The 27,958-nt window shown below is 34.5% G+C and overlaps 1 protein-coding gene across 1 annotated transcript in view; it reads left to right on the top strand.

Annotated features, from left to right (window-relative positions):
• LOC138316515 (SCO-spondin-like) overlaps nucleotides 1-27,207 on the top strand; it is a 32,242-nt gene extending 5,035 nt beyond the window's left edge. The window contains exons 4-43 of the mRNA XM_069258205.1: nucleotides 2,676-2,737; nucleotides 3,036-3,140; nucleotides 3,733-3,888; nucleotides 5,307-5,518; nucleotides 5,699-5,813; nucleotides 6,133-6,294; nucleotides 6,543-6,619; nucleotides 6,917-7,030; nucleotides 7,725-7,881; nucleotides 8,296-8,542; nucleotides 9,101-9,242; nucleotides 9,432-9,764; nucleotides 10,101-10,259; nucleotides 10,498-10,741; nucleotides 10,985-11,243; nucleotides 11,698-11,896; nucleotides 12,379-12,470; nucleotides 12,754-12,803; nucleotides 13,350-13,697; nucleotides 13,954-14,162; nucleotides 14,412-14,548; nucleotides 14,882-14,991; nucleotides 15,443-15,592; nucleotides 15,787-15,880; nucleotides 16,082-16,239; nucleotides 16,666-16,776; nucleotides 17,140-17,265; nucleotides 18,008-18,127; nucleotides 18,291-18,625; nucleotides 18,909-19,035; nucleotides 20,631-20,717; nucleotides 21,340-21,617; nucleotides 21,742-21,859; nucleotides 22,103-22,885; nucleotides 23,131-23,399; nucleotides 23,638-23,776; nucleotides 24,401-24,463; nucleotides 25,944-26,159; nucleotides 26,447-26,851; nucleotides 26,981-27,207. Of these exons, the coding sequence (XP_069114306.1) occupies nucleotides 2,676-2,737; nucleotides 3,036-3,140; nucleotides 3,733-3,888; nucleotides 5,307-5,518; nucleotides 5,699-5,813; nucleotides 6,133-6,294; nucleotides 6,543-6,619; nucleotides 6,917-7,030; nucleotides 7,725-7,881; nucleotides 8,296-8,542; nucleotides 9,101-9,242; nucleotides 9,432-9,764; nucleotides 10,101-10,259; nucleotides 10,498-10,741; nucleotides 10,985-11,243; nucleotides 11,698-11,896; nucleotides 12,379-12,470; nucleotides 12,754-12,803; nucleotides 13,350-13,697; nucleotides 13,954-14,162; nucleotides 14,412-14,548; nucleotides 14,882-14,991; nucleotides 15,443-15,592; nucleotides 15,787-15,880; nucleotides 16,082-16,239; nucleotides 16,666-16,776; nucleotides 17,140-17,265; nucleotides 18,008-18,127; nucleotides 18,291-18,625; nucleotides 18,909-19,035; nucleotides 20,631-20,717; nucleotides 21,340-21,617; nucleotides 21,742-21,859; nucleotides 22,103-22,885; nucleotides 23,131-23,399; nucleotides 23,638-23,776; nucleotides 24,401-24,463; nucleotides 25,944-26,159; nucleotides 26,447-26,851; nucleotides 26,981-27,207 (7,495 nt within the window). The remainder of the gene's footprint in view (nucleotides 1-2,675; nucleotides 2,738-3,035; nucleotides 3,141-3,732; nucleotides 3,889-5,306; nucleotides 5,519-5,698; nucleotides 5,814-6,132; nucleotides 6,295-6,542; nucleotides 6,620-6,916; nucleotides 7,031-7,724; nucleotides 7,882-8,295; nucleotides 8,543-9,100; nucleotides 9,243-9,431; nucleotides 9,765-10,100; nucleotides 10,260-10,497; nucleotides 10,742-10,984; nucleotides 11,244-11,697; nucleotides 11,897-12,378; nucleotides 12,471-12,753; nucleotides 12,804-13,349; nucleotides 13,698-13,953; nucleotides 14,163-14,411; nucleotides 14,549-14,881; nucleotides 14,992-15,442; nucleotides 15,593-15,786; nucleotides 15,881-16,081; nucleotides 16,240-16,665; nucleotides 16,777-17,139; nucleotides 17,266-18,007; nucleotides 18,128-18,290; nucleotides 18,626-18,908; nucleotides 19,036-20,630; nucleotides 20,718-21,339; nucleotides 21,618-21,741; nucleotides 21,860-22,102; nucleotides 22,886-23,130; nucleotides 23,400-23,637; nucleotides 23,777-24,400; nucleotides 24,464-25,943; nucleotides 26,160-26,446; nucleotides 26,852-26,980) is intronic.
• The last annotated feature ends 751 nt before the right edge of the window (nucleotides 27,208-27,958 follow it).

Here is a 27,958-nt window from a genome sequence, read left to right as displayed (position 1 = left end):
GTTGTCAAGGGAACAGAATGTAGCAAGTTATGGTGGCGACATATACAATTATAAATAATTTATTGGAGTAAAATATATGTAAGACAAATTGAATCCTTGTCTACGAAACTGCAACACATAATGAAGACATTACTTTTAATTTTGTATGAAAATGTATAAATATAAGAATGCTTTTCTGAATTAAGTATGCACGCAAAAGTAAGATTTTTGTTAAATTATGTTATTAAAATGTACGTTGAAATCTAGTAAAATGTGTTTTCAGTATTAAAGGAATAACTGGAACACAATTCTCCATTGAACTTCAACGAAAGGGCGTACTCTTAAATAAGCCGCTTTTATAATAGGTCCATAGTATAAAATATAAGCAAGTTAATAATTATAATTCAGTTTAAAGAATTTTCAAATTTTGTGAGTAACTCTTTTCTCTCTACGATATCATAACGCCAGTTAGGTGTTTAAAATTGGCAACGTCATTTTTAACAAAATGGAATTAAAGCAAATATTTTAGCCAGTGAAAGCGTAATAAATTAGATACATTTAGGTTGATGAATCAATTGGTTCAATATGTGTTATATGTTTCCAACTTTTGGATTTATCTTTTATTTCAAGAAAAGGACATACTGTAAAGCGCTTTAACTTGACAGGGCGCATGAATCTCAGTTTCGGCAACACATTGGCGGTGCTTTAATTAAATAAATTAAAAAGAAATTAATTAATTAAAGATGCTCCATCACTGACAAATGGTATTTTTTCACTATCAAAAACAGAAGCAGACGATTTGGTATTTTTCTTCAGTTACAAAAGTTACTTACTTTACACCATTTCCACCATTGAAAAGTTTGAGCTTCTTTTTTTACTTAAAGTTTAAAATATCAAAAATAATTAATTGCATCCCGAAAAAATTCCCTGACACTATATCCTATATGGAATGAAGTACTGATTGCGCATGCACCAAAATCAAAACGAATTATTTTATATTATTTTTTTGTGTTAATTAGACATGCATATACACGATTAAACCCCAATTATTGTTCAAATGATGAGTATCATTTATGCTCTGTCGGCGGTGGAGCATCTTCAAATTTGATTATGTATTATTTTGTTCACTATAAGAAATATATAATAAAAATATTTTGACGGTAGGATCAGGGTGTAGATTCTTCTATGCGGGAAACCTCTTAATTAAGCCCCATATTTTAAATATTAACATATACAGTTTGCTGTATAGAACAAAGGTCCAAATTTTAAAAGGGCAATATACAATAGGGTTGTGAACATTTTCAAAATTTCAAACTGTAAAGCTCCAATAGAGTTTTGACATAATTAACCAGGTTAGAAATATATGCCATCAATACCTCTTGCTATTAAAACAATTGGATGTGCATAATTTTCAATTTCGTACCTAAATTTTTTTAAAGATTTTTTCAACAGTACCTTTCATTTTCCTTTACACATATAACCACTTTACCTATTATTTACCAATTTCCGTACATATATGCAGACATTCATGTCTTTTGAATCATAGTTAATGTAGACACCTTTCCCAATCTGCTCGTGCATTTTAAGAACCTGCTCCAACTAGTAAAGGTGCACACATTTTCTTGCCAGAACGTGCATCTTTATACACAACCCTCTACCAGGACCTACAACCCTTTCCACGTAGCTACATCCCTCTACCAGCACGTGCGCCCCTTATTGCGTAGACACATCTTTCTACCAGCATGTACATCCCTTACCACGTAGACACATCCCTCTACCAGCACGTGCGTCCATTATCGCGTAGACACATCCTTCTACCAGCACGTACATCCCTTACCACGTAGACACACCCATCTACCAGCACGTGCGTCCCTTATGACGTAGACACACCCATCTATCAACATATGCGTCCCTTATCGCGTAGACACATCCTTCTACCAGCACGTACATCCCTTACTACGTAGACACATCCATCTACCAGCACGTGCGTCCCTTATCACGTAGACACATACCTCTACTAGCACGTACATCCCTTACCACGTAGACACATCCCTCTACTAGCACGTGCGTCCCTTATCACGTAGACACATCCCTCTACTAGCACACGCATCCCGAATCACGTAGACAAATTCCTTTACACGTAGTCGAATGCCTCCACCAGTACATGTTTAAGCACTGATTATATTATTACAAGACACCTTCACCAAAACATACCTTTACAGAACACAGACACTTACAGAATAGGACGATATTGCATCAATCCCCGAAACGAAAAAACGAACAAGGTAAATTAGATGTTAAACCGCTAGTAATTTTGATTTCAAACATTATTATTAGATTTAGAAATGAACGTTTTGAACGTTAGCATTTAAAGATATCTAGTTACTTGAACTTATCGCGTGGTAATAATTGTCATTATTCATTTTTCTACCACAATGTATCCTGCTTTTGTACTATATGGCCAAAGTGAAAGTGTCGGACAAGTGTCTTGATATATCACTGATGATGTAGGACATTGCATGTCTTAGATTGGTCCATATGTTGATCTCTGACCTGAATAACTCTGTTATTGCAGATAAATATTTGATGATGTTATTTATACTAAAAAGCGAATGACGCCATAATGTCATATTATTGGTGAAGCCTTATATTATACAAATTGTTTTTACATTACACTTTATGCATATGTGAAATAGGGCTTACATAGAACAAGAGCCGGGATGTTGCCCAGGTTGGACGGGGCCAGAATGTCTTACAGGTAAGCTCATATGGCAAAATGAATGACAGTGTATTGTTTACTCTATTTAGTAGTTTTAACAGCTAACGCGAATGTCGCAATTATAACATTTTAAAGCTGTGTCTTTATATTAAATATGATCGGATTTCTCACTATTGTTACTAGCTTATGCATGGTAAAGTGAAGTCTCCTGTTTTCCATGTTAACTTACTTCTTTATTTAGAAGCACAGAGTCAATAAAGCGATTATGGTGTCCAACTGTAACCGCGATTAGTATAGAGATGGAACACATCTGATTCGATTAATATTTTTCAAACAGCAATTTGTGAGCCTGCGTGTTCCAGCAACGGTGAGTGCACTAGCCCCCACGTGTGTACGTGTCAGCCAGGGTTCACCGGAGCGTTCTGTGACGAAGTCGTACTAGGTAAGAAATATTTAACATGAAAAAAAAAAACAACAAAACAAAAAAACGCCAATTTAAATCTAAACCTTCTGAGACCAGTTATTCAATAGATGAATAGGCTAATCACAGTTTAACGGCAATTTTCAAATCAAGATAAAAGACTTTTCTTACTTGCTGATTTCAGTGCAGATATGATCACAATTTTTGCAGTAAATGGGAAATAAAAAAATCACTAATCATGTGATTAAACTAATCATATTTTGAACAACCAGGCCATGGCGAGAGTAAACATGTTTTCTTCATTAAATAGATATATATCCCAATTCATCCTTATAATTTACTATAGATAATCTCGTCAAAAAATTCGAAACTCCTTTTTGAAAAATTGCGCCGTTTATCCATTCAGAAGTGACGTTACAAACAACTACGTCATTGTGTCCTTTATGGGTTGATAAACATTTAAACCAATAATAACGCTCGTTGCAAGCAAAATTAAATTATTAAAAAAGGTTATATAAGCAACATCTTATTGAAGCAATAGCAGGCTGTTGAAAAAAAAAAAAGTAAATTCATTAATATTTGGTAACGGTAATTATCTTTTTTAATTTTCAAGAGGTGAACGCGGTGAAGCAGTACTGTTACAGTAGTCCATACTGTCACGGCGAGAAGGCTGAAGGGTTTGAGAATAAACTTACATACGAGGACGACTGTTGTAAAGGTGGAGGTGCCGGATGGGGCGCCACCGGTGGCAAATGTGAAGACTGCGCCGGTAAGTGGTGACATATATTGGCTGTTAAGATTTGGTTGATATTGTATAGCAGGTTATTATCACGGTGATGATATTATTGCGATTTCGCGGGACATCACCATAGAGAAATGGTTGACTCTGATATACTCTAACGTTTGTTAGTTATTAATTCAACTGCTTTCAGATAGGAAGTCTAAGTTGACAAAGGCTAAGTAACTATGAAGACTTATCGTTGTTCGCTTAGCATTAATAAAAAATAATAACCCAAATCAATGCAGTGCTATGCTAATATTTACATTTCCTTATAATTTTAAATAACATTGTAAAAAATAAACAGTCAAGTCAAGAACGGAATATCCGTTTTAACAGCCGTCTTTTGTGATCGCTGGCATGGCAATTGTGACGTCACAATGACAGATGACAGTCATGTACTGAACAACACCAACAATTTGATGTGTCCTATCCTTATTGAGTTATGTTAATAATTGTTCTATAGGTCAACGCTAATTAAACGGCTCTACTTATAAGTAAGTGTGACTCACATTGTGCTTTTTACCTTCCGTCTTATCTAATATTACGAGGGGCCGGAATGGCCGATTGGTTCCGATTTTGTGACTTATTACTACAAATTATCCACCTTTGGGCGCGTGTTCGAATCCTTTGTGGGACAGTTGCTAGGTACTGACCACAGAGCGGGGTTTTTTTCTCCGGGTAGTCCGGCGTTCTTCCACCTCCTAGGAAAATTGAATAGAAATAAAAAAAAGTAGGGAAATGATGAAAAATGATGTAGATATTGTATAATTCAGTTTTGCATATATGATATACATGTGGAATTGATATCTTATGTAAACCATCAATGTGTATTGATTACATATAATTACTTTTACATTGTAATATTGACAAGGATAGTCTTTCAAAAATGTAGAGTCAACATTTTTTGACATACGTAGTCCATATGTTACCTAGGTCTTGTCGTAGAGTGATGTACATATTTGACGAACGATTTTTATGTCTTTCATGTAAGATGTAACACATGTTGTTTGGGTCGTATGAGATGGGTCCTTCTGTCAATACAACAAACGATTAAATATATAGGTTTTGTTATACTTTTGTCAACATATGGGGATGACGACAAAGGATTGAGAAATAGTTATTTATGTTCGTAAATTAAGGCTTATGTCAGAAGTCAGTGATATAGAATGAAATTAATTTTGCATTTTTTCCCTCCAGTTTCACATTCTGTATTGGTGACTGTTGACACACTTTTAGAAATGGTTTCTGACTTGTTGGAGTCGTCTATAACAAGCATTTATACCTTTAGGACCAGTCGGTCATGTTCTACACTCAGATAGGCTCTGCCATATACAGTGATTAACATCATTGCTTGTGATCGTTGACGATTATTACATGACGTTTGAATATTTTGATATCTATTCCAGTTGTATATGGTGGAGAGGGAGTAATAGAACAGGTCCAGGATGTTGGCTTCAGAACCTGTCTTAATTGTGGAAGCAGTTATTACAGAACGTTTGATGGGCGCGAATACCAGTTTCAAGGGAAGTGCAAATATACTATGGCTGCGGACATTCAAGGCAAATGGCAGGTTGATATTGAGCCGATCGACTGTGACACATTCGAAACCTGTAGGAAGGTACTTATATTGTATATAATATTAGTTTAGTTTAGATCTGGGAGGTCTGGGTACGTATGTCTTACGTCCATTGATACAAATAATTGCCAGTGTTTTAAAACTGATAGCGCCAATTGATAATTTGATAATGTATTGAAATTATATTCTGATCTCTTGCAACACTTTGATGCCAATTTTCAGGAAGTTACCATATTCATTGCTTCCGGTGAAAAACTATCTGTGAAGAGCGGGCAAGTTTACGTCGATGGTTTAGAGTTTACTGTCACAACTGAAGCCAAAAGTACAGCCGGTAACAGTACGTATACACATTGCATACTGGCGATAGATTAATAGATCGATACGTTGTGAATAAAATCCCTGAGAATTTAAATCGGATTTGATCGAAAATATTTTTAAATGTTTCTGCTTCCTGTTTTTTAAACGAAAATATTATAAATATTAATATTTACGAAAAGATATACTTTTATTTGATCATTTGTTATTTATTTAAAACTGAAAAAATCTCGCGCGCAAGGATACAAGGGGTACCTTACTTTATCAGAATAAACACGTTCGGGGATAACACATAACACATGAAACTATTTTCTTTTATCTATCAATTGTTTCTATTTTAGCATTCACCATTCTGAAGAAAGGTGACTGGATAATGATTTCGACTGTGAACAACAACCTGCGTTTGAAGGTAGACTACTTCTCTACGTGCTATTTGACACTGGATGATACATTACACGGGGCTTCCAGTGGTTTGTGTGGCAACTTCAACGAAGACTTCAAAGGTAAAATCATTTATATTGTACTTTCTTTAGGTATATGCTTTATTTTCAATATCATTGATTAAACCAACCAAATACAAGATGATATATAAGTTTAATTTGTAAATGTAAAAGTTGTAAGGTCCTTTCATATACATTATACATCACTTGTAAGGCGCCGTCAGTGAAAGTTGTCAAGCTTGAGTTAATAACCTTCGTATATATTAAGGTTTACTCTGATAACTTTTTATAATAACCGTTTGCTTTTCCAGACGATTTGAGGACAAAAGCAGGAGAACTTACGACAAACCCAACAAATTTCGGCAATTCTTGGCGAACAGACAGTTCGGTAAGTTTGTTTTAATTTAAAATATAAAATAAGTAAATATCACGGTCAAATATAGCGTATAAGTATATGAATGCATACATATGTGTTTTTATTTATATTGAAATATTTTATTTTTTTGTTTCTTATATGGAGACATAGTAAGTAATATATATAATGCATTGCATTCTTATGGAAACGCTTTTCATGATGAGTTATCGATTAATTGACGCAAAGCTTTGATTACAAATTAGTTTTTTAATTAGAGAGCAACATTATTATTTAAACATCGTGTATTGTCAAAACCCATCCGTCTTTTAGTGCTCTCCAACGGGTCCCATTGTCGACTATTGCCACGACGCCGCTATGAAATCAGAAGCTATGGAAGCCTGTGGAATATTAAGAACTGGACTTTTCAGGGATTGCAGATCTAAGGTATAAGATATTTAGATGTTAACAATAATACATTGACACTTTTGTTTCCAAATACACCACAAAATGAATAGACTTGATGCGCTTCTTGCTATTTCAATCTAATAACGGTAGGACCCACAAATTGTTCAAATTTGAACGTGAGACAATCTTTAAGGTGACATACGCTGTTGTTAACAAATTGCACAAAATCGAAATCCACGGTTAAAGAATAATGATAATGTTTCCACAGAAGATCTATGATTAGCGGATTGAATGGATTTTCATCCTAGAATTTGATGTTGATTTTTCCATGAAAGCAATTAGCAATCAGCGTTATGATAACAGTACTCGGTCAACTACTCAATAGTAGTAACCGACACAGAATCCAATGTGGAATTTTAATTTTAAAACTGTAATACTGTGTATAAATTTACGCAAAGGAAGTAAATCGACAGCATTTTATACTAACTTCATATTTATATCAGCAGTTTGAACTTTGATTTACTAAAAACAGATTTTTTATCGATACATTATTGCCTTCCATTGATAAACTTCCAATGTAATGAAGAAACGATTTTTCTGTGTATCAATGCAAAATAACCACTCTATCATAGACATTTAAAACGCAATAAATACAATTGAAATATGACCCGTGTGATTTAAATACTTGTGTGATGTTAGAACATACAATCATGGTCGATGTGATAACTTGCAGGTTAGTTACACGAGTTGGTACCAGATGTGTGTAAATGAGTATTGTAAGGCAGACGCTGATCAAAAGGAAAACGTGCGATGCTACCATGTCGGTGCATACGCCCATGAATGTGCCCAGGTTGACGTAATCGTGTCCTGGAGGAGCAGAGACGTATGTGGTATGTACATCAAATAATAATCTATCCCATACTCAGCATGATATCCAGTAACTTCAACCTTACAATACTTTTACAAATGGAAACTATCTTAAATGAAATGAACACCAATTACATTTCTAATTACTGCAATACATACTTGGTTCATGTCAAGGTATTTAGTTGCTTTCAATCATTTTATTTGCAATGCTGTTTTCAGAACGGTAACTATAGATAGTATAATGTTATTTGTTCAGATACAATTTTGTGCGATACATTGGTATCATTTACAGAAAACGTGTTTATTTTGCAAATCAAGAGTTGTTTGTTTTTAAAACGTTCATTTTTATTTTAGTCCTCATTGGTTATTTACAATCGTATAGAGGTATGTTTTTGGAAAATCATTAATTGGACACGTTATTTAATTCCAACCATCAGCTCCGTCATGTCCCAATGGTTTGGTATATAATGAATGCAGCTCGCCATGCCCACGTTCCTGTTCGAATGTGTTTGCTGATTTGTCGGAGAGTTGTTCCACCAATGGACCGTGTCTGTCTGGATGTGAATGCCCCGCGGGTACTATCCTACAAGACGGCAAATGTGTGACGCCAGACGAATGTAACTGTAACTATAACAAAGAACCATACCCACCCGGATCAGTCATCAAAAGGGACTGCAATGAGTGGTACGTATACTTACATTGATGAAAATTCATGCATATTTAGAATTCTGGGCCGCGGTGGCCTAGTAGTTGCAAACTCCCGCAAAATTAGCACACGCCCTCCACCTTCGGATTGCGAGAATTCGAATCCCATATGAGGCAGTTGCCAGGTACTGATCGCTGTCGGTGGTTTTTCTCAGGATAATCCGGCTTTCTTCCGCCAACAAACCATAAATGTCCTTAAATGACATTGGCTGTTGATAGGAGATGAACTTAACAAACGCAAAACCAAAACCTATTCAGCATAAAACACATTATCGAAATACAACCAATCATGGTGCTTGTTGCCGGCAGAAGGAATGATTATTTGGTGCTCTATGAGAAATCTTAAAATAAACATCTCAAATATGCTTGATGTTGTTCTAAGTTGTTAAATATAGATGTTAAGTGAATAATAAACATTAGCAAATAAAGACTTGCATAGTTTTATAAAATCAATTTGCACTAAAACTTGATAAAACTGGTTGCTTACATTATGTATCATTATAGTTTTATATTTTTGTATTTTTGTTACCATTAAAGTGAGTGTGACAAGGGTATCTGGGTATGTACCGAGGAGAGATGTTCCAGTACTGCTAGGATGGTTAGCATGTCTCATATCAGAACATACGATGGACAGGAATACGACCTGGAACCAAACGTTGCAAAATATGTTTTTCTTGAGGTAAGAACATCGTAGTCAGAAGGTTATCCTATGCATTTTCAAAATATATATCTTACGACAGTTTCACGAGAAAAGCTAGTTAGTTTAGATGCATAGCTAAATATTTGATTAAAATGTATATTGCTGTTATCAGTTGGCTTAATATTTCGTTTTTAAGAATCGTCATGCAATATTTGTTTCAATTTTAAGCGAAATGATGCTGCTGAAGATGACCCGCGTTCAGACCTGACGGTATCCATGTCCTTTGACAAATGTTCTGTATTAGACTCGTCCTACAACAGGAACTGTCTTCTGTCCGTCCATGTCTCATACAAAAGCACGCATATCACACTGAGAGGGACTGAGGTGCTGATAAATGGCGAAGTCATCCATGGCAATAGCTTCTATTATTTCAATTCCCAAGACGTTTACATCAAACAGGCCACTAACTTATACATCATGGTCAAAGGTTTTGGATTCCAGCTTCTGTATGACCGAGCACGTGCAGTTTACCTAACTCTTGATAGGTTTTACATGCACAAGGTGAGTTTACACTTACAATGAAAACGTACCATATGCTAACATTGTTATCAGTAGCGAATCGCTTGATAAGAATTCTAGAATAAATGTCGAGGCAGATATTGATTTGTATGACACATATGTCTCGTTCTTTAAAAGAACTGAGATCGGCAATGTTTTGAGCAGTGGGCCTTGTTGCGCATATTATTCTACTCTTTCTTGTATTCAATACTTTGGAGCACCTGCTTCTCTTTATCCTATTATTGTCAATGGTGGTCATCAATACTACTATTTAAGTCACCATTTTGACAATGCGTTGCCTTTATAAAGCAAACCAAGATTTAATTGCCTTTATTCAAGGTCCGTGGGTTATTTGGCACATACAACGATAACAGAAAGGATGACTATATGGCGCGGAACGACTTCCCTGCTACCGAGCCACAACTGTTTGCGCACGACTACAGTGACAGCATAGATTCAGCGAAACGATACAGCCGTGCCTATCAGACCGCGGCCGTGGTAAGTAACAACCCATTATAGGAGGTTCACTTGCGGGGTTCTTAGTTAAATTGAAGCAGTAAAATAACTTATTCTTCAGCTAGAACAATGTTCAGAGTTCATGAGCAAATAAATAATTGATAGTATCTAAGTCAAATAAGTTTGATGTAAACCTCTTAGAAGCTTTTGTTAGTATTTCAAATAATTAGTTTTAAAACAAAGAAATTTATATCTATCTTGATATGTTTTTATTTTTCAGGCTGAGGAGGCAACTCAGCTCTGCGAACTCCTTGGCAGCCACGCTGTTTTTGCTGGGTGTGTTGGACGCATTGATGTGAAATTCTATATATCTAAATGTGAAGACGACTATATTGCCAGCAGCGTTGAGGGACGTGATCGAGTTTTCTGTGATATCACTGCCGCTATGGCTATGGAATGTGCAAATATTGGTAGTGAATACATTGCTGCATGGACAGAAGCCCCTGAATGGAAAACCAAATGCAGTACGTAGACTTAGAGCAGAATATATATGAAAAAATAATATGTAAATATATATAATTGATATAGTTCTAGACAACTAAATACGATATTTGACTTGTAATGCGTGTATAAAGAAGGTACTTGCAAACTTATTATATCGGAAATGGTGTTTTGTATTAAATGATTCACGATTTCTTCCTGCATCGCAATACAGCTGTAATTTGCACTAACGCATCAATCAATCAATCAATCAATCAACGTTTCAGTGGCCTACTCCCAATGTACATATGGCGGAGCTTACACCGAATGTGCATCCGTATGTAATGGGCGATGTCGTGACACCCAGATGTCAGATATGACCTGTCAGGAATTTTGCGTACCCGGATGTCAGTGCCCTGATGAACAACTCTACAATGGCGATGGTCAAGGTCCTTGTGTAACACTTGATCAATGCACATGTTTCAATCGTTACGATAGCAGCTATGTTGAACCAAACACTGTTACGAGACAGGGCTGTACCAACTGGTAAATTGTTTTGGTTATGATTTTATATATTTTATAATACTAAAATTTAACTTTAATTAAAGTGCAAAGTGTATATATCAAGTTAATGTACTTTTTACTCCAGTTATATTTGCAATTTACTTTAATTCTAAAAATGTGATTATTACTATTTATTATTATTATAAGAAACATTAGGGTATTATACAATATGACCTTACGCACCATTCTCACATTTTATAAAATACAGAGAGTGATGATCATAGCAAAAGGTTTAGAGCGATTTCTAAAAGATTGATATTTCAGAACCGTAAAGTTGATTCGATCAAAATAAAGAGAAGATATTCCTTTTACTAAAATGGTGTTGAAATAAAGAAAAGGACGTCTGCCCTTGTATATAGTAATATTGATATTGACAGGAGGTTGGATTAAACGAACAAACGATCTGATGTTGTATATGTTAACATTGTTATTGCAGTACCTGCGTAAACGCAACTTGGTCGTGTGATAACGAGAATTGTGACGAAGACATCATCTGTCCAGCCACTCAGATATATAGGAAGTCCATCACAGGCTGTGAACCTACATGTGACACTATTGATAGGTCCATAACCTGCTCCTCTGCCATCACCTATGACGGATGCGGGTGTCCCGAAAACACATACAAAACTCACGATGTATGTACATAGCCTTTTTAAATATGACATTACCTCCTTCGAGTTAGACAGTTGTTATTCCTAGGACTAATTCACGTACCACGTGATACCTAATAACATTTGGGCGGGACTAGTTTCTCTAGTGGTGATGGAACGTAACTGGTTTTTTTACCTTTCCGCTGAAATACGTTAGCGTGGGATATCATCTTTTGGTGTAATTCCATCAACAATAGAAACAATAGTCCCGCACAAAAATTATCGGTTATCACGTTGTAAGTGAATTATTCATATTACTCTGTGATTTTGATATTAATTCGATATAAAAATCCCGGCACATAACTTGATCACTTTGACGTTTTCATCAGATATGATGGAAAATGGATGTTATACATTCACTACTATTTGTGGTTAACAGATGTATTACGTATGTAAGAACTTGTACAATGAATCATTGGTTTTTATTATCGTTTGTTTTATCATGGTCTACATATATATATTTTAAGGGACGATGCGTTAAGAAAAACCAGTGCCCATGTACAAAAGGAGGTGAATATTTTGAACCAAACACTCTCTTTGAGGATTCATGCAAGACCTAGTAAGTATACATGTGAATTCGTTCTTTTCTTTGAAATTCATATATGAGAAATAAAAACAATAACGACTGACTAGTGAGCGCTTTCGCCCCTAGTCAGTCGTTATTGTTTTTATTTCTTATAGATTTCGTCCGTAAGGATTTTTCTTTAAATTTATCATATATGTACACAGATTTTCAAAATAAAATAAAATATGACTCTGTATAAGTACATTTTATGAAATAAAATAATACTCTTTTTATAATATGATGTTGTCATTAAAGTTACATACAAATTATTTTTCAGTCGCTGCGTAGACAGACATTGGCTGAAAATAAGCGAAAGTGATTGTCCAGGTAGGAACCAGAACCATAATGACTGCATTTTTAATAAATCATATTTAAATCAATATTCAGGACATCTAGCCAGCAGACTATTTTCGACTCGGTTAAACGGCATAGATAACAACTTAATCAGTTTACGGTTTACTTTCTAAAGCTAATCTCGTTTATTGTTGGTAAAATTTAATGATCAATTTATGTTCATAAAGAAAACATAATATACATAATTACAATTATATTCAGAGAAATCTCAATAACTCGAACTCGTAATTCAAATTCCTGAATTATATCTGAAGTATTTTATTGGTCTCTACTCAATATTCTTTATTTGCTTACTCATTTTACTGTGTAATCGTTTTACTATTATGTTTTTCTTATTTTAAAAGGTTTTAATGTCTTTAGATTAAGAAATGAATTACTCCGGAACATGCGGGAATTCGGATTAGATGAAGTTCTGTTTTAACAAGATAGTTATATTGTATGTATATGTTTAAGTAAACGATAAGTTCGAGGTAACGATGTGTGCGTTATTCAAACACGGTTTTTAACTCTTTTCACAAGGTGTATGCTGGGCCTCGGGAGACCCCCATTACCAAACCTTTGACGATGTCCACTACTCCTTCCAAGGCAACTGTGAGTACACACTCGTTAGAGACAGCAGTGCCTATAACCGGAAGTTTGAGATCAGTACTACCAACGTTGAATGTGGCACCACCGGAGTAGCTTGCACAAAAGCAATAACCATCAAAACGGGACCGACATCAGTTCGACTAGTACGGGGACATCCTCTGCTGATTAACGACGTTGCTTATACTGATAGTCTGATTAACTTGGCAAACCTTAACATCACAGTCGAGTTTCCATGGACATCAGTCTTTGTTGATGATTTTTCTGTGCTTTGGGATAATGGTAAGTAAAACCCTAAACATAACGTATATTGTTTTGAATTATGAAAATTACATCTTCATTGTGAGTTTATTTGTTTTCTGGATTATTACAAATAATCGACAACGATGGATATGTCAGTAGATTTGGTCACAGGATGATGTTTTAACCTTAGTTAATATGTTTATATGTAATACAACAGAAATGACTACATATTACAATCAATTATTTTGGTATTGAAACAGTTTTGTACTGATGTATGTCTTCAAATGTTCTTCAGGAACTCGAGTGTTTATTTACCTCGACTCTAAGTGGAAGGGGCGAGTGGAGGGTCTCTGTGGTAACTTCGATGGCATCGACAATAACGATTTTCAGTCACAGAGTGGTATAACAGATCCAACGGACATTAATTCTTTTGCGAATTCATGGAAAAAAGCGACAGACTGTCCCGATGTTGACAGTGACAGAACGGAACTTATACCCTGTTCGGTAATGATTTATTATGAATTTCATTATTGTTAAATTTATGCCTAAATGACATGTAAATTTATTTCAAAGATTTTTAAAACCGTTGCATTTTTTAGGTTTCCTATGCCAACATGATGTGAAATTGAGTTGTTATTTTGAAATTTTTAAACAATTGATAGACAAGGGTATATGTTGACATTAAGTTAATTTCATTCAATTACATGTAAACAGTTTAGAAGGGGTTGATATGTATTGTTGTTTGTACTACAGGGTGACCAATCCGTACGAAAGGCGTGGGCTGAGGAAAGTTGTCGCATAATCAAAGAAGGCGATCTATTTCAAAAATGTAGGGACAAAGTCAGTAACTACCAAGACTATTACGACGATTGTTTGTTTGATGCCTGCAGGTCTGTACTTTATTCTCAATAATGTGACGTTTTCGTTGGTGATTTCTACAGAGATATTTGTCGGCAGTACATGAATGAATAATGAATAATGATAAAAGTAATGAAAAAAAATAATCGTTTTATTTGTATCCATGGTTCTATAGCAGCCACGAACAGAATTAAAGTTTTGTACACAACGTTATACAGATTTAATGTTTTTGAATGCTGTGTAGATGCATAATGAAATAGCTTATAGTATCTAAAAGTAAAGCATTTATTACCGAAACACTTAAAAATTGTACATTTTGAGAGTAATGCCAATTATAATTTAACAATTTAATATTCGATTTGCAGTTGTGATAAAGGTGGAGATTGTGAATGCTTGTGTACAGCCATTGCCAACTTTGCCGAAGAATGTAACAGAATAGGCGTATTTGTTAAGTGGAGAACACCTCGCTTCTGTCGTAAGTACAACGATGTTAATAAAAGTAATTACGTCAATACTTTAAACCAGTATTCTGTTTGGAAGTAACTGTCACATTTTGATTTGTGTATGGAATTCACAACACAAAGGAAATAATGGTTTCAAGGAGCTTACCGTAAACCTACATAGTTTCGTGTCTGATTAGAGTCCATATATATCTTGGCAAATCTAAACAATGACCGCTGTGAAACCGCATCGAACATAGGCACAGTTGAAAGTGACATTAGGGATAGAAACGCGAAATGGAGGCGCCGCGAATATATTATTAAGTTTCTGGATTTTTTTAACCCTGCATCGATCTTAAATCACAGATATTTTCTGATACAATGTCATCTTGTCAAAACGCCTTGTAGTTGGTAGTATTACGCTATAATTTAATCATATTGAACGTTATAAAATGATGCATGGTATGATATTTGATTTGCTTGCAGCTATAATGTGTGAGAACGGACTACGATATACCCCATGTATGTCGCCCTGTCGTCAAACTTGTAGGAACATTGGCAACGAACCGGAACCTTACTGCAATAGCACACAATGTGTCGAAGGCTGTTTCTGTCCAGAGGGCTATATACAGCACGGTATGTAAATGAGCACTACATTATCAGTAACCATATAGAGCGCTCATACTTACAGGTTTATAAGTCATTGCTCTTCAAAATACACTTATTAACAAATAAGTGCAATTGAATAAATGCATGTATGAATAACTTAAATGATGAACTAAAGAACATTTAACTACACTGACCTTTGATATAAACCATTTTATTCACAGACGATGGATGTATACCGGCCGACGAGTGTCCATGCTACGAAAATGGTATTGAGCACCCGAGCGGATCTGTCATTACGCACGAATGCATGAAATGGTTAGTTTATCAAGCTATTAAAAGTTTCGTTTTAGTTTACAGTTGTCAATAAATATTGTATTTATTGTTAATATATGACAGATTATATTTATATCAAAGTACCAAATATCAATAATATAACAAAAGAAAAAAAATGTCATGAAGAGCATTTCTTTAAGTTATTCATTATGCTTTACCTATTGAGTTTCATATATTTTACAGTACTTGTATCCGAGGGAAATTTGAATGTGAAGGCTTCAACTGCAAGCCAGAATGTAAAGACGGCCAATTCACTTGTGACGATGGACAGTGCATTGGGGAGGAATTTAAATGTGACGGGCATTTAGATTGTAGGGACGGATCTGATGAAGCACACTGTAGTAAGTGTAGTAAAGCTGAGGCATTATCGGTTTTATATCTTCTTATTTGAATACTAGGGGTCACTGTGTCTAAATGAATGTAAATTGCGGTGACAAAATTAGTGACTTTGTATTTTATTATATACGAACTTGCTGTTTAAGTGATATATCAAATTTGTACATTCCATATAATTAATTATGATTTCTGCTTTATCGTAAATACGTTATGCAGGTAGGGAATTAAGAGGTTGTCAACGCATATTTTTAACAATAACCGCAAAACATGTTCTCTATTTTAAAGCGTGCACAATTTAAACCAATTCAGTGATTTTAAATTTTATCGGTCACCACAAAAGAAATAGTTGAATGTTTAACCCAAGCTACGTGTACAATAATTAAAACATGCTGTTTTGAGCTAATCGAATTATCATTCATTGCTTTATTTAGATTGTACCTCGTCCCAGTTTACGTGTCAGAATGGTGACTGTATCGATATAAAGGATAGGTGTGATGGCTTTAAAGATTGTGCTGACTCATCAGATGAATGGTATTGCAAACGTAGGTATACAATTCAGAATAACTTATTAGCACAGGAAGTTATTTTAAAGTCTCTTTTTAAGGTTTGATAATGGCAAAAAATACTTTAATTAAATTATTGTAAAAGAAAAACAAATATATTCAGCTGTGAAGGAACCTTATTATACATTCTACATCTATTCGAAAAACTGATACAAACTTCCCGTCTACAAGCTTACGATATTTAAAACTCATCATTTTCCTTTGTGAAAAAAACTGATACAAACTACCTGTCTACAAGCTTACGATATTTAAAAACTCAACATTTTCCTTTGTGAAAAAAACTGATACAAACTACCTGTCTAAAAACTTAGAATATTTAAAATTCGATACTCTCCTTTGTAGATGAGTGTGAATCATCATCATATGAAATATTCCAATGTGATAATGGCGATTGTTTACCGGCATCCTTCCGATGTGATGGACATTATGATTGCCGAACGGATAGCTCTGATGAAGCAAACTGCACAAGTAAGTAATGTTCCTTTGTTCAAGTTCAAATATTTACATATAATATTGAGAATGAGGATTACACTAACATTTACGAGAATGCTAATTTCATCAAATATTTCTCATTTCGTAATTAGATATCTTCCAATAATTGTGAAGTAAACTGGTACTTGGTTTATAGAGGGGTTGCTGAGGAGGAATGTCAACTGTTCCAGTTCAAATTACACTAAATCTATGTCATAGCTATGATAATGTTGAAAGTGATGCGAGATGCATTTCCAAAAGGTTCTGAAACATTGAATAGAGCATCTGACGACATAACTGTCCGTCTTGAAACGTTCATGGCAAGGGTTTCTCGTCACCTAATCATCTGAATGATTTTATGTAAACTTCAATGTCTTTTAATTATATTTCATTTCTTTTTCTATGACGGTGTCTGTTAATTTTACCATGATTTATTTGTCCCTTTAACGTAATGGGTATTATTACTCACTCAGGCCTTACTTACCAATTTCATGAAATACATTATAATTAACCTAGAAAATAACTTTTTATTTCTAAGTTAAGAGTGATCAAATCTTGAAAACGACCAATTTATCTAGCTGCGTCTTTCTTTTTTCAAACAGTACTTCAGGTTTCAGGAATATATTTAATTATTCTGCAAATATATGGTGGCTTCAGTATATTTGGTTGCATATTCAACTCTCCTAGATAACACTAAAATTATTTTTTTTTCTACTTTTCTCAAATTCTTCTATTTCAGTACATGAGGAATGTGATTTATTGCAAGAATTTAGATGTATCGAAACCGGAAAATGTATTCCTAAAACTATGGTTTGTGATGGTCATGATGATTGTGGTGACGGAAAAGACGAGTACGGCTGTGAGTAGAGTTCGACACTTTTGTTTGATTTTATAAAAACGGAATAAGTACATAACATTTACATAGCTTCATATATTGCAAAAGATATGGCAGATTTAGATTGCAAGCCATTTTATAACTTTAAGAGTAGTTAATTTGTTTTCCTTTTTCATTTGTTAATCAGGCACAACATCGACATCTTCAACAACAACTATTACGACAACCACAGCTACAACTACAACGACAATGCCTTCGACAACTCCAGGTTGTGAATACGTGAATGGATTTCAGGAAGGTTATATAAAGCAAGATGAAGTCAGCGTATTTTCAGATGGGGATAGTTTTGGAGTGTCTAGAGATATTTATCCAGATAAGGGATTAGTTATTCCATGGTCAAATATTACAATTAAAATTGTGCTGAAACATCAGGTAAAGCTGGGATTCCTCGTCTTCAAAAACCCGGACCAAAGTAACATAGATGAAGTACAAGTGAATATTGATGGACGGAAAGCTATAACAGTTAAGTGATCGATTTGAAAATTATGAAACATGGTCGTCATTTGTTCAGTATAATTATGAAACCAATGTCTCACCATTGCAAATAAAATAAATCATGCATCGGTTACCGACTGGCTACTTTTCCTAATAGAACTATAAACCTTTCAATGATTTACAAATTTACTAACTATGCACGATTTGCACGATTTGCAAAAACGTTATGTACAGTTTTAATTTCCTCGTAAATTTTATTGGAAAAATAGAATTATTGCTCTCGGTTTTCAAAGGGATGTTTTTGTTGTAGGCTAGCGTTACAAGTCCCATCCCATTACACGGAGTGCTGAGTGATCATATAGTGATCATTATAAAGAGCAGAATCAGTGTCCAGATCGGTATAACCATCAGCATTGAGCTCCAGGGCTGCTTTTTTGGTAGGTATTTGATGATATCAACGGAATCCGTAAAAACAGACAGTGATCCGAACTGTATTTGGTTTAAAGAATTGCGAGTGTTGTCGACCGAATAAAAACTCTTACTCAATTACTGTTAAGGTAGGTCCATACTTTTGAAAATCGCGCCAATTTATATGACGCTATACCGGAAGTTGCGGAGGTTGTTTTGAATTCCAGAATGGTTTCCGATAACCTACGACATCACACTTGGGATATTTTTTCAATGGGTGAAAATTGTCTACATATAATATTGAATGTTTAAAATCATTAAATAAATCAAATAAAAGCAGTGAAGTGAAAATTATATGCTATCTCTGTGGTTTTTGCGGTCCCTGTCGTAAATGGGAATGGATTTTTAAACACCGGAAGTGGCGTTCGTCGCTATAAATCATAAGAGGGGACCCGGCCGGACCGAAATTCCGGAATTCTAAAAAAATCGCATACGGATTTCCTTTAAACACACAATTTGGAGAAAATCATAAAAACAAACAGACATAAACCAGATATATCACAAAAACGTATGAACTGATGTGGAATGTTTTTTTGCGGCATGATTTTCAAAAAATAGTCAAATATAACCCATCTTAGCACTGGATGAAATGGGGGTAGGGTTGCGAGTTACAAACTTCAAGCTTACAAAATTGTGAAATTTTGATCGAGGACCCCGTGTTTTTATATGATATTTGAAAAACATATTACCTTGGGCATATCATATACAAATATTGTGAAATTGACATGGGTTTTCATTTCCTTTTTGGTCTATTCATTGATTTTTTACGGGCGAAAATATGGCAAAACATGATAATTACGTATAGAAAGGGTCCTGGGAAATAACAAAAATTAGTTAGCATTTGTAAAAATAAAATAGTTTTGTATATTGTTCTATCGTAAGAAATTTAGGACAAAAAATCAACAGGATCGAGACTATATTCACCCTAATATTACAGAAAACATAATTTTACGAATTTTTCTATTTTCGGTCAGCAAATTTGCATGGATGGTATATTTCAAGCTCAAATATCTCAAAAAGTAGTTCGAGAACACCCATTTATCTTTACAGATTTGAAATCTACATGAAAAATGCAAGAAAATAAGACCTGTTAGAAAAAAATGACATGGGTTTTCCCAAAAGTATGGAGCTTCCTTAACTGGTTATTTTTGTTCATAAATTAGTTTTGCAACGAAAAAGAAAAAAAAAGGTCAATTGTAAATATCGTTAGAGGAGTAGTTACCTAAAGTGTATAGCGTAAAATTATGTTTTTCACTTTGACATGAACCATTCAAACCGTATCATAATTGACATGCTGTTTTTTTGTTTAAAGGCGTGTTGTGTTAATATTGTGAAGTGATAATTAATGCTTTTTTGTTCTCTATATTATGCCGTTGATAGTTTTGGATGTGGTAGTTAAAGATAAAGATACATAAATTTGTCATAAATCTACGTTGCTGTTTCTACATATCTTCATATATACATTGCAGTAAAGGTCGACAAAAAATGCTGGTAGACAACGTAGTTTTAAACATGGTATTTTTTTTTAAAATAAACAGGTAAATGATTGTATATTATTTTACAGTTTCATCAACAACTACTGTTGCAACTACAACAACCCCTACAACGTCTTATAGTACATCGGCACTTACTTCTACACCTACAACGTCAGGTAAATACGTCTTCTGTTTTTGCGTATAAAAGAATTACCTCCTTCGCGGGTAGGTATCCCTTGTGATGTCATTACTTTGTGAGCAGAACTCTGACGTTGCAAAAACATGACATCCTAATTAATACCTACCTGCTTAGGAAGATAACGTTTTACCCTTTCGAAAAATTATGAATTGAAATAAGAAAAATGTTATTTCTATACAACAGGCAATATTGAATAAACAAATTAAATATCTTATCATGTGAAATGTAACGCAATAACCAAGAACATCTACAGATTTGTTTCGTTTTATTTTCTGTTGAAATACTTTTGCTTTTTTTCTTACAAAGTTTATGTCAGAGTTAAGTAATTACACCTGCATATCAAGTACAGTGGTTTAGGTCAGGTTTAAGTAATTACACCTGCACATCAAGTACAGTGGTTTATGTCAGGCTTAAGTAATTACACCTGCATATCAAGGATAGGAGTCGTACTGCTCAGGGTTAAGTAATTGCACCTGCATATAAAGGATAGGGGTCGTACTGGTCAGGGAGATGACGAGTGATAGGCCTATAACGGCTTTACTTGTTACTTGTAAATATAAATGATATATTCTGATGAAACGTATTTAAACCCATTACAGTGACAACAGAGTCTAAACCGTGTGACATATCAGAAGGTATGGGATCACCTATGAAAATTCCTGATTCTGCTATATCCATCACAAATGGTTTTGGAGATGAGATTATATCCGATTTAAGACCAGATGGTGCTGGCGTATTGTTCAAAAGATATTCATACCTTAACATAAATTTCGACGAAGTGCCATTGAGATTGTCCTTAATGAATGCAACAACGAAATCGCCATTCCACATCAAAGTTACCGTTATTAGCGACGCTGGCGATAACCAAGACATTGGGGTAAGTTATACACCGTTTTGTAAAGCGAATCTAAAAGTAACTGCAATTTTTGTTGATATTTATATGTTTGAATTACAAACAATAGAGGAAATCAGTCTCTAAAACAGTTTTACCATATTTTCAGGAATATGAAACACCTTCGATTGTACGTTTTGATGGCCAGACTTATGTCAAGCGTCTTCAAATATATTTCCTGGAGGAAGGAAAACTAAACATGGAGTTGTTTGGCTGCTTCCACTTCGGTAGGTTTAACATCTTATAGTGTATTTGCGTATGACTTTTATTGCTAGTAAATTAGTTTTTATGTAATGTTCGTCTTTCATTACGAATTCATACAACTACATAGACACAGACATGCCATTTCATTAATATTATATCAACTTTATCCACCGATCTTAGCACTGCCAGTAAATCTTAAAATATGTTTTCCTGAAATAATTATCACGTTTTGTATTTCGAAACTGAAATAGTTTTTTTAATGGTAGAATCAACAACTGTGCCAACATCAACAACACCAAGTACGACACAAACATCAACAATAACATCGACAACACTGACAACACCAACAACTACTCAACATGGTCCATCACCATTTGTTACAACAACAAAAGGGACAACTTTGTCAACAACAGAAAGTACAACTTCGTCAACAACAGAAGGTACAACATCGTCAACAACTGAAGGTACAATATCGTCAACAACTGAAAGTACAACATCTTCAACAACAGAAAGTACAACTTCTTCAACAACAGAAGGTACAACATCGTCAACAACAGAAAGTACAACATCGTCAACAACTGAAGGTACAACATCGTCAACAACTGAAGGTACAACATCTTCAACAACAGAAAGTACAACTTCTTCAACAACAGAAGGTACAACATCGGCAACAACAGAAAGTACAACATCGTCAACAACAGAAGGTACAACATCGGCAACAACAGAAGGTACAACATCGTCAACAACAGAAGGTACAACATCTTCAACAACAGAAGGTACAACATCTTCAACAACAGAAAGTACAACATCTTCAACAACAGAAGGTACAACATCGTCAACAACAGAAGGAACAACTTCAACAACAGAAGGTACAACATCGTCAACAACAGAAGGAACAACTTTAACAGAAACAACCCCGGTTTCTACATCAACGACAGAAGTCTCTACAACTTCGACAAGACTTCCAACAACGACTCATCTCGACATATTTTCGTCAACAACACATATTCATACAACATCAACAACACCGCCACCAACTACTAGCCCTAGTATGTAATGTTGCTGAAATATATATATTCATTAACAATTTTTTTTAGTTATTTGTGGACCTTTTGAACTTACATTTAATTGTTAAGTTAAGGCATAAAATGTGAAATGATTTGGGTAGAATGTAAAATGTAAAAACTATATTAGCTTTGTGTATATTTTATTCAATGCACGTAATAACACTCAATATTTTATTTAACCCGTTACGATATACAAAACTTGTGTATTATCAATTTTCTTTTTTCAGTTTGTGACCAAATTGAAATCGATGGCAACGATAGTAATATGTATACACTGACGACAAGGATATACGGGAAGAATATGCAGGATGCAATGAGGACCGATTCCGGACCACAGACATACCTTGAATTCCCTACTGGGACAACTCCATTCGTTATTGAATTCCAGTCGATTCCTATAGTTTTCAGTATCACTTTGACTATCGATAAAGGAACAAATGATATTGTGGCTGTTGTAGCCAGCTTCATCGGGACGGATGATACCAGTATAGAAAAGGTAAGATGTCACATAGCCCCTAAACACCCAAAATGACGATCTCAGTTTTGATTCAAAATGACTTTTTGATTTTAGATTCACAACTTTCGCGAGTTCAGACGTAGGTAAACACATTTCGTAATAGGGCAAGAATTGCAAAGTTAAATCACCATAATATTGTATATGGAGAGTGCAAAATCATATTGCCGCGAACAGATATTTTTATTGTGGAATTCCCAAGATTAAATTTATGTTCCAGAGTAATACTGTAACTACACCTGGCAAAAGTGTAGTTACGTTCAACATACCAAGCGGACTGCCTGTGAAACAGATCAATGTCCTATTCACTGGTGGCGTTTCTATTCAGCTGAGCAATATATTTGCTGTGATTTGTTCTGGTAAGCTTTTTGCAGATGTTCAAATATCTTTAAAAATCTATAAACAGTTATTACCTAAGCGTTCAACCTAATCGCACTTAAAGTTAAAATAAGATGATTAACAAAATGGATGTAAATGAAAAACAAAATTTGTGAAGGGTAGTTCAAGTGTTTGGTATATCTATATAAATATATGCTTAGACCAAAAAATGCAAATATGTAATCCGTCTAGCAGATGTACAAAGAAATCTTTCTTTTGTGTTTTACATTAAAAAAGGGGTTATTGAATAATTTAGGTGAAAATACATTTGACTATGTAAAATACTTACTTCGAATGCGGTGAATTTCATTTCTGTAAAATTCTTGTACCTGAAATATGAAAAAATAAAAATGAAATATATTTCAAGTAAATAAAAAAAAGAAACAATGCTAGGCCCAAGTTGAAATAGCGTATCACGTATAGCCCGCATTTGTTTTTTCTAATTTCAAAATCTGATTTTTCTATAGATTGTCTGCATTAGGCACTTCCTGGTGTAAAATAAAAAAAAAACCCAAAGCCCGCGGGTAATACGCGGGACATTATGGTATATTGGTTTATTATAATGGTATATTTTATTTACGATATGTATATATTTTATATTTTAGAAGGTACAACTACTGTATTACCAACAACGACTACTACTCACATAACGTCATCTACAACACAAGGTAAGTTATGTCACCCTGATGTAACCGATACACACTAATGACGCAAAGCATATATATCGTCCAATAGGAACGAATCAAAATGATTACATACATAAACTATATTTGAAATAGATGTTATTAGGTTGAATTATCGGTAAATCATGAATATACAATGAAATAGATATTCAAGTCTGTATGATGAAATACTATTACATTTACAACGACGTCTAGAGGTGTGACTAAAGTGTAATTTCATAGGTTGAACATCACAAAATGAAACAGGTATATCTATTCAAATAATAAAAGTTAACATATTGTTCCAACGATCACAAATAACATAAATTGTTGTACACTATTTCACATTAGATATAAAATCATCAAGCATACACTTGTATTCAGCAGTATATTAAATATACTGGATTAGCTATTGTAATAATCTTGTATACGGAAAGATCAATGTTATCTACTAAAGTCATTAAGCCCCGTCTCAACCATTAATTTCTGTAATATTTTTTTCAATAATCTTTGTCAAAGCATCAGTTGGTTAAACCTTTGTATTAATTTTTTCTTCAAAAATGTGTTCCTAATCTTTATTTAAAATGGACTGCGAGGTTTTATAGTAAAATAATAAAAAAAAATTTAGAGAACAAAAAACCATATCGATGTTTTGACATAAATTTATTCCTTAGAAATTGCACATCTGATTGTATTCGTCAGGATTAATTTGTTTCTTTCAAATAATCAAACGTAACATATTTGAAAGAAAAGTAATTGCATACGAAAACAAACTAACAAAAACTTCAAAAAAGTTACTGTCGAAATAGACTTATGATAAGTGAGAAGTGACAAATGCGAATATAAATTCGCAAACGATTGCGAGTTTTGGAGAACAAAGCGGATCAAAGCGGCGCCGCAGACCATATTTAAAGTATAAATGAAGCCTTGTGACAAGTCTTCGCCTAACCTCGGTAATTCTTCGCCTCGTTTCTGCCAAGTCTCCTTGTCTCCGCCAAACCAGTCTCCGCCAAATCTTCGACTTCTGTTCACAACTCTGCGATATACCCATTTGACGTCTTACTGGTAATGTTTTCGCAGTATGTAGGCTTTTATTGACAAAGGCAAATATAATTGATAGACATTACATATTTACGCTTACTTTATTATAGAGTATACGAATATCATAAACAAATATGGATTACGAATGTGTTTTACAAGATTTGTTTTCCCATGAAAGGTATAGATTTCAATTGTGACTCTTTCAAAGATACAAATGTAAATATAATACTTTCAACACGTACACGCATTAAATCTAAATTATAATAAACAAAAAATTATAATAGAATTGAATAAAAATAAAGTAAACGTCTTTTAGAAGATTGAAATTAGGACTGATTGTATTTTCAACAATAGTATTAAGTCAAATCAAAAGCATCCATAGAACCAGAAAATATTCACCAAAGTAGATCAAATCTTAATTTTCATTCAGCATTTTAATTTTTAGTCTCAACAACGCTTCCCACTTCCACAACAACGAGCACGTCTACCTCCACAACGACTCTACCGACAACCACAACCTTGCCAACAACGACTGAAACAACAACCGCCGAGGAAACGACATCAACATCAACTACCGCAACAACATCTACGAGTACGGAAGAAACGGCATCAACAACTACTATCACAACCACAGCTACAACTACTCATAGCACAACCACTGGTAATCAAACTTATTTTAATTGTGTCTATTTTACTTTAAATCTTTCTAATCTAACGCACGATATAAAAAATATTATTCTGGTAATGTTTATGTAAATGTTAACATATGTGTCAACTTTTTCAAGGCATGTAAACGCTTTCAATTTTCTGTGGATTCATTATTATTGTAAAGTCTAGGAATGTAGATGATTGATGTAAGAATTGACGTGATCTCATTTTGTTTTCTAGTTTTCTATAACATAAAGGTGTGTCGATCAATGTCCTATGATTGGTTTTGTTTCTTTCCAGAATGCGATATCGTAGAAATTAGTAATGGGAACACAGCTGATGTTGTTGCCACATCTAATGGTGGCGACGGAAATGGAATAGACTCTGTCTTTGTTCCTAGCAATGGAAATGAACGTCCAACAATAACGTACACTGTGAGGGCTGTTGATAACGACGTCAAGTTCATGAGATTTGTTGCAAGAGTATGGGATGTCAAGACCATTAATGTATTTGTACTTGACGCAAACAATGGCGCAGTTTCACCATTTAATCCACGAGACGTACCAGTCTCTGAAAATTACCCAGTAAAGATAGATCTACGACTGCTTGCAACGAGTGGCGTAAAATTGCGAATAATGCTTGTACCGACAACCAATGGTCAACCTAGGCTCGACGACGTGACAATTGAAGCTTGCTACACCTCAGGTATTGATGTTCACTAACCAGTCTAAAGAATAACGTTATATTTACGTTTGTAATGATACCATTATTATTAATTGTGTGTTGTTCAGTGCTCTCCCACACAGGATTACCGTTTTTGTTGTTTATTTACAGTAACGACAACCACGAGTGTTACGACAACTACAATGCCAACGACAACGACTGCTCCAGAAACCACGTCAACCACTACATCGACAACAACTGTACCAACAACAACCACAATTCCAACAACAACAGAATCAACAACTCCCGAGGAAACGACATCAACAACCACTAGCACAACCACAGCTACGACTACTCACAGCACAACCACAGGTAAACATGAAATTGGAAAATATTGAAATAATATCAGATTCTATTTGGGCAGTAAATCATTTGTATCTCAGTTGTTAATCTATTGGATAGTACGGGGTGAAATCCATATCCTATTTGTAGAAATGCACTGTACGTTACAGTGGCAATATATCGTCCTTTCTATTCAGATTTAAATCCTACTGAAAACGACATTTAACGGCAAGGTAGGGACCTTAACATTTTGATGTCATTGACGAATCACTAGAATTTATACAAGAAACTTTAAAGTTGAGAGAGAAATGGTGCGAATAATGCTTAATTGAACTTGATGCTTTCAGAATGTGACATCCAAATGATTTCACAAGATGACTCGACCGATGTTGTTTCCCAAACTACTGATGGAAGTGGGGATGGAATAGAAGAGGTATTCGTTCCAAATCCAGACGTTTCGGAGCCTACTATAACCTATACGATCAAAGCAATTAATGATGAAGTCAAGTTCTTCCGCTTTGCTGCTAAAGTCTGGAACATCCAGACAATCCAAGTGTTTGTTCTAGATAAAAACGACAAACCTGTTACACCCATCAATCCACGAAAGGTACGTGAATGTCATATTATGCATAGTTATTGTGAGTTGGTTCTAGATACTTGATATATTAGCATAAGCTCTTAAAGCTATACCGGTCAAAGATATAAAGCAGCATCTTGGAGTTCATAAGATTGCAATTAGATTAAATGGGGACTTTTATATAAGAATGGTGTACTCCATATTACTGAGACTGTTTCATGTTGTGCATC

The sequence above is a fragment of the Argopecten irradians genome, chromosome 2, assembly GCF_041381155.1.
Source record: "Argopecten irradians isolate NY chromosome 2, Ai_NY, whole genome shotgun sequence".
In the NCBI taxonomy this organism is placed as follows: Eukaryota; Metazoa; Mollusca; class Bivalvia; order Pectinida; family Pectinidae; genus Argopecten; species Argopecten irradians.
This window is presented reverse-complemented; position numbering and strand designations above follow the sequence as displayed.